The sequence below is a fragment of the Eptatretus burgeri genome, chromosome 6 (genome assembly GCF_056783735.1).
Source record: "Eptatretus burgeri isolate ZD-2024b chromosome 6, Ebu_testis_v1, whole genome shotgun sequence".
Taxonomy (NCBI): Eukaryota; Metazoa; Chordata; class Myxini; order Myxiniformes; family Myxinidae; genus Eptatretus; species Eptatretus burgeri.
This window is the reverse complement of record NC_140966.1, coordinates 70,648,930-70,664,234: the sequence shown is the minus strand read 5'-3', so window position 1 is coordinate 70,664,234 and position 15,305 is coordinate 70,648,930. Positions and strand designations below refer to the sequence as shown.

Genomic DNA, 15,305 nt, shown 5'->3' with positions numbered 1-15,305 from the left:
CCACGACCACTTTACGACCAGAATGCTCCGCATCTCCGCCCACTCAGACTGCTCAGTTTCCGCCCCAGCGCCCGCCATTGCTAGCGTGTTCACGTGGTCTCAAGATGTCACCCCCAGGATGTCTACCAAGAGGAAATTATCTTTGTCTACTCCTCAACCTGCTAAGAAGGAAAGAAAGGCCATTGATCTCGCCACAAAAATGCAGGTGATCAAACAGTGTGAAGGAGGAAAGAAAGTGAATGCAATCGCACGTGATCTTAAGTTATCACACTCTACTGTGTCGACCATTTTGAAAGACAAAGAAAGGATTCGTGAAGCTGTGAAAGGTTCTTCACCTATGCGATTGACAATTATAACAAAGCAACGGACCGGGCCCATCCACGATATGGAGAAATTTCTGCATGTTTGGATGGAAGATCAGATCCAAAAACGGACACCTTTAATAAAATATGACTTACAGATGATTATTATATCATTATACAGTATAATATACATACGGTAATTTTTGCATAGGCCTATACAGTACATTGGCCTGTACACTATAAATAAAGGTTGGCCGACTTACAACCAAATCGACTTACGACCGATCGGTCAGAACCGATCGCGGTCGTAAGTCGACGACTACCTGTTTATAGATAGATAGATTTTTTTTTTCAAATACATCTACATATATATATATATATATATATATATATATATATATATATATATATATACATATATATATATATATACACATAATTACATATACATATATATATATATATATATATATTATATATATATATATATATATATATATATATATATATATATAAACATAATTACATATACATATATATTGTTGCGGTCTTCGCGCCCGCCGGCGTGCGCACGGCCACGTAACTCGAATCGCGGCACGTCGCCCACCGGACGGACAATCCAGTCGTGACCCTCTCGGACCAACGCCGGGAACCAGCCACGGGTGGACCCTTCGGTCTCACCGCGATCGAGCCAATCAGCCCCCGCGTGGGATAGGGTTGCCCGCCAAATTCGAACTACCTAAGTACCCACGCGGAGGGTAGACCGGGCGATCGCACCTCGCCGCAGGTCGACTTCGGACACGGGCCACTTAAGCGACCCGTTCCGTACTATCAGAATAACCGAGCGGTGTTATCGTCGACCTCGACGGTTCGATTAATTATCGGGCGTATTCAGCCCACTACCAACCCTTTACGTGAAGCAAGATGTGGATTCAATGGAGGAAAAGACGAAGCGAAGCGGGAGAACAGTTCAACAATAAAGCACATTTATTCGCGACGAACGGAAAGCACACAAATACAATTCCACCAAATGCACACAAAAAAAAAAAGAAAACACAATTCCATTTACACAAAAAGCAAACATAAAAGTGAAAACACAGTGCAGAGCTAATACCGACTACCGAGCACACGGCAACACTTATACAATTCTACTTCACAGACGGCGCCGACAACACATACCCAAAACCAAGGAAAAGAAATCCCCCAAGAATGAGGTAGGCCTGAGGCCGAGACCGGGTCGGGCCTACCCGTCTGGTGATGAGACGCGGAGCGGCGATGGCCCCGCAACCCGCGGGCCTCGTGGACAGTGCCTGGCAGGGGGTGGGAACGGGGCCCCCTTGGTCGCACTATCTCAGCGCGGGGGGAAACAGGAGGGGGTTGCTGATGTTCGGGGTATAGAGGATCTTTATTATCCCTGGTGTGCGTCTCCACCTCGGCCAGGTCGCGCTGCCGGCCTCCCTCGGGCGTGCAGCTCCTGGCACCGACGCGAGCACCCCCTCGTCCGACTCTCTTCAGCTTCTCCAGCCACTGCAGGCTTCGGGCTCCAGACTTCTTTCGTTCTCGTTTGCGACTCCTTCTGACTGACGAACACCGTCCTTTTATCCCCCCGTAACTTCGCCTTTGACCCCCTCCCTTTGACCTTTCACCTCGCTCCCCATTGGCCCGAGAAAAAGTGGGCGTGAAGGCTTTTTGATCCACAAATTTGCATATATCGATCGTTCTGGAGGCGGGGCCAAATCGCCCCTCGCTCACCGATTGGACGGCAAAAAGTGGGCGTGTGTCGTTTTTGATCCGTTTTTGAAGCAGAAAATCCGTGGTTTTGTACACGCTGTTCAACGTGCGCCCTACACGAGTCCAGCATCGGTGCCCATGAGTGGCGCGAGATGACGGTGATGCGATGGTGGCGAGTTGTGACGGTAAAGGTCATGGCGGTTGTGGTGAAGCGGCGTTGTGGTTGGTGGTTGTTGTTGTGGTTGTGATGGTGGCAATTGGTCCAAAATAAAGATAGTAAAAGAAAAACGGCTATCCTAAAGAGTCGCAGCACGTATAAATGACATGTATTCCCACTAGACAACGGGTTTGGGCCTAACTACACATGCACTTACCGAGATACCTCACCTAAGGGACCTGAATGGTGGTTTGCGAATCTGGTAACCACAACACTACCCCCTTCCCTTTTTACAGACTCGTCCCGAGTCGTCAAATTTTCGTGTGCCATCATGTGTAGTTTTCCCCTAGTACATTTTACCTACGGATCCCTGAGTGCGACATTCATGGTATTCGTGTCCCCAAAATAAATAACCTGAGGGCTGCGTAACTACCTAAACAAACTCACTCACACGGACGACTTAAATAAAATTGCCGGCACTAAGACAAACATGCCGGGGGCGCACTCATATGTACAGTACATCTTACCTTAACTTACAAATTTTACACTAAACCATGGCCCAGGATCATTGAACTCTGCAAAAAGAAAGCAGTTAGCAGGGAGCCAGGTTGCCCGCATGCAGTCTCTGACTCAAACAATGCAGGTGACAGGGAACGTGGCTGGCTGCTCACACGCAGTCCAAGGCCTTCCCTTTTGAACTGAACGCAGTGAACCACAACGGTGCATGGGCTGCACAAACGTAGTCTCCGTGCCAGCTCAAGTGGCACACGCAATGAGCACAACGAATGGATGCATGAACACAAACACGGTGCACGGGCCGCCACTGCAGGCCCGTGTTGTAGCTGCCAACAGGGCAGTTCTTGCAGCTTGCAAACTGTTGCCTTGCGGATCCTGGCGCACATGGAAATGAACAGGGGGGGGCAAAGCAAAAATTGAACGGGGCTGGTGAACGTGGGCAGTGGGCATGGCATGGCAAAGGTGAGCAGGCAAACACAGCCCGCAGAAGAAGGCCGCTGCAGGCAAACACAGCCCGCAGTTGAACTGGCCGGCACAGGCCTTGAAGAAAACAGCCAGCAGATGAACTGGCCGGTACAGGCCTTGCAGCACAACAACAGCTGCCGATGAAGTTAGCCGGCCTCTGCCTTGCAGCAAAACACGGCCAGCCGATGAAGTTGGCCAGCGTTTGCCGTTCAGTGGAGGTTGGTGGAGGGAGTGCGGTGGTGCTGGCCACTCGGAAGGCGGGCTCGGACCTACCTACCTGTCTCCCTCCCAACCTCTCGCCTTTGCCTGTCACTGTACATACCCACTCCCTTAATTTGTGAAAAACCAATTTAGCCCCCACTTATTTTTTTTGTTGTTTTTATTTTTACTTCCCCACTATAAATCGTCCCCTAACCCCCTTTATCGTCCTTGTTCGGCTAACCTATTCTGTCACCGAGCCTACTCCCAACCCCTACGTTCCCTTCCCAGAGGGGAACAAGGGAGAGCTAGCGTCCTGTGTCGAGGCCCAACTCAAGCCTCAGAATGGCCTCCCCAGAGTTCGGCGATCTTAACCCAAAGTGGGTCCAGCGGCCCACAACGACAGCGAGGGGATGGATGGTGCGGAGGGGTACATCTCCTAATCTACCCTAACCATTAACTCTTAAACTACCCCGGGGCTTTCAACAAGCGCCTCTCGCTTAAACTATTGGTTCTAACAACCCAGATTCCCGTCGCCTGTGTTGGTGTCCTCACAATTTCGGGCCTCGCCCCCCAATTTTCTCTCCGTGCCCTCACACGGTCTCCTGGCTGGGACACGTGGCTCCCTTTGGCAGGCACGACCCTCTGCCGAATCTCCCGCTATGGCACCCCCGGGCACTACACTGCCTCCGAGCCTACCAGCTCCCTAACACCGGGGAGTGCCCCCCATGGCACCTCCCCTGAAACGCACACGTGGCAGGCCGGCCTCCCGGGCCCCTTTCCGAGGGTCACCCGTGCCCACTGCACTGCCCACGCGGCTAATGGCGCCCCGGGCCCCCGCACCAAGCAGGCGCACCCGTGCCCACTACTCTATCCCGGCCCCCCATGGGCCCATGGCCTACCGCGGCCGACTAGCCTGGTGCCCGGGGTACCCACTCAGCGATACTCACCTTTCGCAGCCACGCTCCCAAGCCCGTCAACAGGGCTCCTGCACCCCTCCAAATGGGTCTCGAGCCTACTTTCCCACCAACAGCAAAACGACCTCCATTTTTCAATTTGACTAACCCAACTGACTCAATCTACACTGACCCCGGGGTCCCTTGGGCGGGAGTCACTCCTCCCCCCAATCACTCATCGCACCATGCATTCCCCATTCGCTCCACTCACACAGACCCGCTGGCCTCACTCACTCAACAAGTACTCACCTCACAACCCACAACTCTTCAACACACACACCGCTGAACTCTGCCATCCTTCTAACTACCTCCCCTAACTAACTCGTGCTCCCACGTCATCCCTTACACTAGTAGCACGTTCCTTTTAACACTACGTAGCTAAGCTACGTCCCCTCTACACATCCACAAGTCTGTCACTGTCTCCAAAATAAATCATTTTATTTCCCAACCTAAATCTGGCTACAATCCCTCTAACCAATCCATTCCACGGACTCCATGAGGACTTACCCCTGCCCCATGGAGTCGGTCTAGCTAAGCTAACCCTTCCCCCTAACTAGTTTTCATCCTGTGCCCAGGCCAAGGGGGTCTTCCACCCCTTGCCCAGGAATCCTGTACACCCGAAAGTGAGGCTTGTTTTTTTTTTGTTTTTTTCCATGCGCAGCACCTGCGCGGCAACTCGCGCACTTTGCACCTGCCCGTGACGTCATGCAGCTGCACGTGTACCTCGTCCCTCCTTGGACGGTACCATCCGGCAGAGATACCCCTCCTGCCGGATTCCAACCACACGTGCAGCCATGACGTCACCGTGCGCAAAAAAAAAAAACAAGCCCCACGTCTCGAGGGGTTCCCCACGCGAACACATGTGCTTTGCCCGTTGGAGCTTAACACACACGATCGCGTGGAGAACCCGTCCGGTCCAAATCCATTTACCTGCCTAACTTTGTCCGTCCGCGGGATCGGCAAATCCACCGCGTGCGTTTCCGGACCGGGACTTCACTCTCGCAAGCGAGCACGTGGCGGTCTCGTGCGTTGCACAGCACGAACCGCGTGCTCACTGCTGGGTGAACCCGGCACGGTCCTCGAAACAACTACAGCCGCTACTCGGCTTTCTCTCTTTACATGTCGCCGTCGTCGCCTCCATTCCACACACGCATACCTGCGTGTTACGACGCACACAGTCCACTCAATCACATTCACACCGGGAGACGCGGCTGCGTGCTCCCGCATGCCAACCGACATCTCCCTCACATACCGCTCTCTCACACACACGGTCTCCCTTGCACACAGCGACCTTGCACACGGCCGTTCACTCACGCGTGCCTCACTACTCTCACACCGTGCCTCATCCACACACGCGGCGGCACTCACCCGCGGTACCTCACTCATACACACGGCGACACTCACACACGCGGTCTCTTCCACACACGGTGCCTCACCCACACACGCGGGGGCACTCACCCGCGGTGCCTCACTCACACTCCGTGCCTCATCCACACACACGGGGGCACTCACCCGCGGTACCTCACTCATACACACGGCGACACTCACACACGCGGTCTCTTCCACACACGGTTCCTCACCCACACACGCGGGGGCACTAACCCGCGGTGCCTCACTCACACTCCGTGCCTCATCCACACACGGCGTGCTGGGAAGCACGTACTCCGGCACCATCGCCACCACACCACTCACACGTGGTGCCTCATTCATACTGGCCGTTTCATCCACACACACGGCCTCTCTCACACACGGTCCCTCATCCACACACGGCGTGCTGGGAAGCACGTACTCTGGCTCCATCGCCACCACACCACTCACACACGGGGTCGCTTCCACACACGGGGACGCACTCACACCTTGCACCACACACACAGGGACAACCATACTGGGGATTCGTGTCCCCACAAGGGTCTCCGGGGCCTCTATACCCCCCAAGCTCTCCGTGCACCCGTCCACAGCACCCGTCCCCTCAACCTCGCAAAACACGACCGAACTCACCTGGTCGTGACTCGCCTCAAGGGGGCATACTCCCTCCCCTCGTTCCTGGAGGAGGCCATCCCGCTGCTCGCACCGGGTCCCTACACGCTCCGCGAGCTCACCCCCATTATCCTCCACTACCTCCGTGTGTGCGTGCGCGTCACTTACCCCGTCTTCATCGTGTAGTCTTCCCTCTATCGTTCCCATCTCCCGTGTCTCTGCCAACTCTTCACCCTTTACCTCCCTTGTCTCAACTATTATTTCTGTTGTCGTCACCTCGTGTCTCGTCTCACACGTTTTGGTCTCCCCATTTAATTTTTCCCTTTCGGTCATCGTCACGACCCTCGCCCAACACGTTCCACGAATTATTTTTTCACCCGCCTCCACCGCGGGCCTGTCAGCCGTTGCACCCCCACCCAGCTCGTTTGCTCCCACACGTGGAGTCGCCATTTTTATCTCCCTGGTCACGGCCTTCATGCCCGCCTGCAGGCTTCGGCCCATGTTCTGCGTCTCACCCCGCAGCTCTTTCATTTCTTCTTTCATGTTTGTTTCCATTTCGTTCATTTTTGTATCCATCTTTTCGTTTATTTGTTGTGTATTCGCATCCATCGTCGTTTTCACTTCATTCATTTCGTTTTTCATTTCATTTGTGTTTGCATCCATTTTTTCGTTCATTGCCGCCAGCATGGCGCATAGCTGGGCCATGTTGGATGCACTCAGCTGAGCCGTTTCGGCAAGGGTTGGGGAAGGGTCTTGGTGGAGAGGGGGGGGGAGGTGTCATACACCGCGGCCGCTGCCGCACCCACCTCGGGCCCTGGGTTCAGTTGGGCGAGTCCGTGTTCCTGCACAATCAACATTTCCTGCTCGGGGATTCCATCCTGGACCATGGACTCTACATTATTACACATATACATTTCTAATACCCCCGGCTCCCGCTCGCCTTGAGACGCCATCTTGCTTCTCGTGAAGGGTTAATTTGCTCGCTCGTAATTTGGAGGGAATCGGGGGTCGCTTCTCTCACCCCTGGACCGATTCCCGTAAATTTAGCCGGAGACAGGAGAGCCCGTTTTCCTGTTCTCCGATACCAGTGCCGCGAGGAGGGCGATGAATTTATATCGCACGACCTGACACCAGTGTTGCGGTTTTCGCGCCCGCCGGCGTGCGCACGGCCACGTAACTCGAATCGCGGCACGTCGCCCACCGGACGGACAATCCAGTCGTGACCCTCTCGGACCAACGCCGGGAACCAGCCACGGGTGGACCCTTCGGTCTCACCGCGATCGAGCCAATCAGCCCCCGCGTGGGATAGGGTTGCCCGCCAAATTCGAACTACCTAAGTACCCACGCGGAGGGTAGACCGGGCGATCGCACCTCGCCGCAGGTCGACTTCGGACACGGGCCACTTAAGCGACCCGTTCCGTACTATCAGAATAACCGAGCGGTGTTATCGTCGACCTCGACGGTTCGATTAATTATCGGGCGTATTCAGCCCACTACCAACCCTTTACGTGAAGCAAGATGGGGATTCAATGGAGGAAAAGACGAAGCGAAGCGGGAGAACAGTTCAACAATAAAGCACATTTATTCGCGACGAACGGAAAGCACACAAATACAATTCCACCAAATGCACACAAAAAAAAAAGAAAACACAATTCCATTTACACAAAAAGCAAACATAAAAGTGAAAACACAGTGCAGAGCTAATACCGACTACCGAGCACACGGCAACACTTATACAATTCTACTTCACAGACGGCGCCGACAACACATACCCAAAACCAAGGAAAAGAAATCCCCCAAGAATGAGGTAGGCCTGAGGCCGAGACCGGGTCGGGCCTACCCGTCTGGTGATGAGACGCGGAGCGGCGATGGCCCCGCAACCCGCGGGCCTCGTGGACAGTGCCTGGCAGGGGGTGGGAACGGGGCCCCCTTGGTCGCACTATCTCAGCGCGGGAGGAAACAGGAGGGGGTTGCTGATGTTCGGGGTATAGAGGATCTTTATTATCCCTGGTGTGCGTCTCCACCTCGGCCAGGTCGCGCTGCCGGCCTCCCTCGGGCGTGCAGCTCCTGGCACCGACGCGAGCACCCCCTCGTCCGACTCTCTTCAGCTTCTCCAGCCACTGCAGGCTTCGGGCTCCAGACTTCTTTCGTTCTCGTTTGCGACTCCTTCTGACTGACGAACACCGTCCTTTTATCCCCCCGTAACTTCGCCTTTGACCCCCTCCCTTTGACCTTTCACCTCGCTCCCCATTGGCCCGAGAAAAAGTGGGCGTGAAGGCTTTTTGATCCACAAATTTGCATATATCGATCGTTCTGGAGGCGGGGCCAAATCGCCCCTCGCTCACCGATTGGACGGCAAAAAGTGGGCGTGTGTCGTTTTTGATCCGTTTTTGAAGCAGAAAATCCGTGGTTTTGTACACGCTGTTCAACGTGCGCCCTACACGAGTCCAGCATCGGTGCCCATGAGTGGCGCGAGATGACGGTGATGCGATGGTGGCGAGTTGTGACGGTAAAGGTCATGGCGGTTGTGGTGAAGCGGCGTTGTGGTTGGTGGTTGTTGTTGTGGTTGTGATGGTGGCGATTGGTCCAAAATAAAGATAGTAAAAGAAAAACGGCTATCCTGAAGAGTCGCAGCACGTATAAATGACATGTATTCCCACTAGACAACGGGTTTGGGCCTAACTACACATGCACTTACCGAGATACCTCACCTAAGGGACCTGAATGGTGGTTTGCGAATCTGGTAACCACAACAATATATATATATATATGTATATATATATATATACATAATTACATATACACATATATATATATATATATATATATATATATATATATATATATATATATATATATATATATATATATATATATATATATCCTATGAAGGGAAAGTAATATTTTTACCCTCGCCAAAAGAGAGGGTATTGCATTTAGGTCTGTTTGTTTGACCGAACAGAACGGTCGTGTTTTTCTCCACAACCACTTGTCGGATTGAACTGAAATTTTCTCCAAAGGTGTGACGACTCATGTAGAATGTTTTATCATAATTATGACATCATAGGTCATGTGGTGTGGGAGCCATGTTGGAAAAACGGAAAAAATTGAACCTCTGTATCTCTGAAATCGAAAGAAGGAAAAAGTTGAAACTTGGCACACTGAAAGTCCTCCTCATGTGGAATAAGTGTGATGTTTTGATGACGTCATAAGTGCCTTCGTCATGACATCATAATTGCATTTGTAGAACGCTGCATCTGATCAGTAAGGAAAATTTTGAGCGTCATCTCGGGATAAAATGGTCCACAAAAAAAAAAATTGATGCTGTCATCAGTCACATGATTCTGCAGCCATATTGTTTTTTCAAAAAAATGTTCAAAAATCTTCTTCTCTGGAGTGGCTGAACAGATCGAGGTAAACCTTCACACGTATGACCACCTATCCATGAGGAACAAAAGATTCACACATATGATGTCATCGGCCACATGGTTTGGGATTGGATTTACCCTAAAATCTATAAACTAAAAAAAATACACCACTCAAAAGAAGTGTATTTGGGTCTGCAAATTTGGGTAGTGAGGGTCTGCAATGTCTGATTGCTCTTTTTCTTGTTCTTTATGTGCAGGAAACGTATGAGGAATCAAACACAAAATGACACCATCATCTTTCCAATCACTGGATTGGAGGAAGATGTCAGGAAGTGTCATATGCAGTGTACTATGCAAGCCAAGGCACAAATGAAGCAAAACTAAAAGGTTTCCTCATTTAACACAGAGGTTATCATAAAAGCATGTGGAAACAAAACTTTGGGCAAGTTTCTCACGAGAAATTTTTATGATGAAATACTTTAGCAGCAACACAAAGTTTGTTTCCCTCTTGGATTTTGTGAAAAACATCTTGTCTATTGATCACTTTCAACCTCATCAAGTCCAAAAATGTAAGGCAGAAGTATATTTTTTTGCCATATTTTGTGTTTAGGAGGCAAGGAGCATCATAGAGGTATCTGACAGTACAAAGTAAATATTGACAGAAAAAAGAGCTTGAAATATAGGTGAGAAGCGAAGATGCAAAGTTCAGTGACTAGAGATTGAGCCTCTCAGGCATAGTTAAGTTGTAGATGAGAGTGTTGACCCCTGAACACCTTTTTTTCTTAACCTGTGCACCCAATCCTGCAATCCAGAGCGAATGTGAAACTGGAGCCCACATAATTGTCCCATTTCAAACTGACAATTGTAAGAGTGAACTTTCGTCTTTCCACCATCATCTTCCTGCATCCTGGCAAGCGGCAAGGACCTCAAAGCCAAAAACGTTTCATTCTTGCAGAGAAAAGCTGAGGCTTAAAATAGTTCTCAATTCTCTTATTGTGTTGTCTCTATGTGGTTGTGTTACCGTATGTGTTCCAGCTTCGAGATTGAAGGCTTTATTGAAATTACCCATCGATATGCATTGTGTTAAACCTTGCCACAAGTGTGCAGGATCGCATTCATTTGGTCAGTTTGAAATTGTTTAATTATTCCCACATATATTGATTTTATTGCCAGAATTGTACCTGCAAGGAGTGAATTGAAGTTGTGTTATAAAGATTTATCTTTTGCAAAGCTCGTCATGCTTCTTTTCCTTTTTCTTCAATTCCACAGGACGAGCAAGTTAAACATTTGCATTAAATAATCGGAATATTTTATTAAAACTTGCTGCAAGGGTTAGGGATCTTGCAATACGATTGCAGCGAGCTTGTGACATACATTCAAATGCATTGGAGGTGTTTAACGAATCTCAAAGAGAAAAGGACCATGTGGACAGCCAGCTTAAACTTCCCTCGAATGAATGGGGTGCTCACTCTTGCGACACCCTCGCCTGCGAAGCACCACTTTGTACTCGGGTTGGGAATCGAACCCAGCCACAGCTCAGAGGCGAATTCGTTACCCCAAGGGAACTACACCTGAGCTGAAAGGGTCCCTTGTCTCACCAACGGTGTGTTTTGTTTCTGAAACCTCAAAACCATTAGTCGGATCCGATTCATTCCCCCAGAGCAAGTTCCCAGATCAATGTTATCAACCAATCCCGAACGAGCTTGTTGTGTCCTCGGTAGTTTTAAACATCACAGTTACAGGTCCTTGTTTTCCCCTCTCGCTGCTCGTCATCCCACCTGGTTGTTCGGTCGGTGCAGGTTCCGGGTCCCATGAATCAGGTTCCACTTTCACGATGTCCATCCGTCCTGCACACGGTCCCGGATCCCTTCCCAGGCTCTGTCCGCAGCACGGACACGGACAGACCAGAACCGAATGATGTTTCACTCCAAATTCAAAATGGGACTAAACTGAGGTTTTAAACGTTCTTAGAACACACCGCGGGACGTGCATAGTTGTGCAAAAACAATATAATTCAGTACAGTACCGACTAACACAAAATAAGCTGTGGATGAGAAATGGAGATTCGTGATTTCCAAGGTTACGATTCGTCACACAAATATCAACCCTGTGCACTTTCCTTTTCCATGATCTTTCGACCTTCAGCGGGAGAAAGTGCAGAGTTGTGTGTGTGTGTGTGTGTGTGTGTGTGTGTGTGTGTGTGTGTGTGTGTGTGTGTGTGTGTGTGTGTGTGTGTGTGTGTGTGTGTGTGTGTGTGTGTGTGTGTGTGTGTGTGTGTGTGTGTGTGTGTGTGTGTGTGTGTGTGTGTGTGTGTGTGTGCGTGTGAGTGTGTGTGTGTGTGAGATATTTACGTATATAATGTTTGTATATAACGTGTAACATATCAGGTATGATATTTGTGTTTATAACGTGTATTTCATACGTTTGTCTATAACATGTGTGTATATAATACGTGCTTTCATATGTGTATATAAAATATAATACGTGTGTGTATAATAAGTGTATATATGACGTGTTAAGATAATACGTGTGTATATAACGTGTTGACATAATACGTGTGTATATAATGAGTGTATATATAACGTGTTAACATAATACGTGTGTATATAATGAGTGTATATATAACGTGTTGACATAATACGTGTGTATATAATGAGTGTATATATAACGTGTTAACATAATACGTGTGTATATAATGAGTGTATATATAACGTGTTAACATAATACGTGTGTATATAATGAGTGTATATATAACGTGTTAACATAATACGTGTGTATATAATGAGTGTATATATAACGTGTTGACATAATACGTGTGTATATAATGAGTGTACATATAACGTGTTGACATAATACGTGTGTATATAATGAGTGTATATATAACGTGTTGACATAATACGTGTGTATATAATGAGTGTATATATAACGTGTTGACATAATACGTGTGTATATAATGAGTGTATATATAACGTGTTAACATAATACGTGTGTATATAATGAGTGTATATATAACGTGTTAACATAATACGTGTGTATATAATGAGTGTATATATAACGTGTTAACATAATACGTGTGCATATAATAAGTGTGTATATAACATGTTAACATAATACGTGTGTATATAACGTGTTAACATAATACGTGTGTATATTATAAGTGTGTATATAATGTGTTAACATAATACGTGTGTACATAATAAGTGTGTTTATAACGTGTTAACATAATACGTGTGTATATAACATGTTAACATAATACGTGTGTATAAAATACGTGTGTATATAATAAGTGTGTATTGTTGCGAATTCGCGCCCGCCGGCGTGCGAACGGCCACGTGACTCGAATCGCGGCACGTCGCCCACCGGACGGACAATTCTGTCGTGACCCTCTCGGACGAACGCCGGGAGCTAGTCACGGGTGGGCCTTTCGGCCTCACCACGATCGTGCCAATCGGCCACCCGCGTGGGATAGGGTTGTTCGCCAAACTCGACCTACCTAAGTACCCACGCGGAGGGTAGACCGGGTGATCGCACCTCGCCGCAGGTCGACTCCGGACACGGGCCACTTAAGCGATCCGTTCCGTACTATTGGGATAACCGAGCGGTGTTATCGTCGGCCTCGACGGTTGCGATTAATTATCGGGCGTATTCAGCCCACTACCAACCCTTTACGTGAAGCAAGATGGAGATTCAATAAAAGAAAAGACGAAGCGAAACGGGAAAACAGTTCAACATGAGGCACATTTATTCTGCGGCACACGGAGAGCACACACATACAGCCAAACAGAATGCACATATATCAAATGCTACAAAAGAAACAATGATGCAGAGATACTACTGACTACGCGAGCAGACGGCAACACTTAAACAGTTTTACTTCACAGACGGCGCCGACACACATTTACTCAAAAGCAAAAGAAAAGGCCACCCTCAAAGACAAGGGGGCAGACGGGGCCTGTGGGACAATATTTGCGCGGGACCTGAAGGAGCGGTCAGGTCTGCGAGACCGGCTGGGTCCTACCCGCGTCTTCGTGATGAGCCGCAAAGGTGGCAGCGCGGATGTTCCCCGACTTCGTGCTCCTTCGTGGGTTTCGTTGGCACCGCTTGGAGTGGGGTGGGAACGGGGACCCCTTTTCGCACTATCTCAGCGTGGGGGAAAAAGGGGGGGGAATTGTTGATGCTCTGGGGAAAGAGTATAGCTGGCTTGCTTGGGTCCCGTGACGAGCGATTCCACCGCGACCTCGTCGCTGACCGCCGTCTTCCTTGCCTCGGCCCCGAGCTCCTCGGACTCTTCCCCCAATTCTCCTCAGCCGACTACCGAAAACCACCGGGACGCCCTCCCCTCCCGACTCCACTCCACTCTTCCAAACTGACTCTGCCCAGATTCGCCTTGCGCTCGGCGCTTTATAGGCCGGCAGGAGAACCCATATGCAAATTTCCGGATCAGTACTAGCTCGGGGGCGGAGCCACACTCGCCCATTGGACGGAGAAAAAGGGGCGTGAATCTCCCCTGATCCTAGAATTTGCATATCTTGATTCCACACAGATGCACCTGGAGGTGGGGCCAAACCGCCCCGCGCTAGCTGATTGGACGGATCAGAAGTGGGCGTATAGCATTCCTGATCCGAATTCTCCTCGGAAAGGCCGCATTTTGCACTCGCGGCTCGGCGCGTATCTTGTACGAGCCCAGGACAGCCCGACGCTCGGTGCTCACAGGTGGTGCGGGAATGGCAGTAGAAGGAGGGAGGTGAGAGTGGCGGAGGGTTTATGGTGGTGGTTTATGGCCATGGTGCCATTTGGAATGGCGGTGATGCGATGTTTGCGGGAGCGAGTTGTGAAGGTAAAGATCGTGGCTGTTGGCGTTGCTGTTGTTGTGAAGCGGCGTTGTAGTTGATGGTTGTTGTGTGATGGCGGTTGAGATGTGGTTGGTTCAAAATAAAGATAGAACAGAAAAACGGCTATCTCAAAGCATCGCAGCCCGAATGAATCACATTTATTCCCTCTAAACAACGGGTTTGGGGCTAACTACACATGTACTTACAGAGATATCTCACCTACGGGACCTGAATGGTGGTTTGCGAATTTCCACAACCGCAACAGTATATAACGTGTTAACATAATACGTGTGTATATAATAAGTGTGTATATAACGTGTTAACATAATAAGTGTGTATATAATAAGTGTGTATGTAACGTGTTAACATAATATGTGTGTATATAATAAGTGTATGTATAACGTGTTAACATAATACGTGTGAATATAATAAGTGTGTATATAACGTGTTAACATAATACGTGTGCATATAAGTGTGTATATTACGTGTTAGCATAATACGTGTGTATATAACATGTTAACATAATACGTGTGTATAAAATAAGTGTGTATATAATAAGTGTGTATACAACGTGTTAACATAATACGTGTGTGTATAATAAGTGTGTATATAATAAGTGTGTAGATAACGTGTTAACATAATACGTGTGTATATAATAAGTGTGTATATAACGTGTTAACATAATATGTATGTATATAATAAGTGTGTATATAACGTGGTAACATTATACGTGTGTATATAATATGTGTGTATATAACAAGTGTCTAGATAACGTGTTAACATAATACGTGTGTATATAATAA

General features: G+C 48.9%; 1 protein-coding gene across 14 annotated transcripts in view; it reads right to left on the bottom strand.

Annotated features, from left to right (window-relative positions):
• LOC147025021 (uncharacterized) overlaps positions 1-15,305 on the bottom strand; it is a 291,362-nt gene that overhangs the window by 192,412 nt on the left and 83,645 nt on the right. The window contains exon 2 of one of the 14 annotated variants that reach the window (XM_085885572.1): positions 11,449-11,548. The exons of 9 other annotated variants lie outside the window; for them this stretch is intronic. In XM_085885572.1, the coding sequence (XP_085741698.1) occupies positions 11,449-11,512 (64 nt within the window). In that variant the 5' untranslated portion in view covers positions 11,513-11,548. Of the gene's footprint in view, positions 1-11,448; positions 11,998-15,305 lie in introns of those variants that run through there. 4 more of the 14 variants (XM_085885573.1, XM_085885571.1, XM_085885577.1 and 1 more) reach the window with 4 other exon arrangements.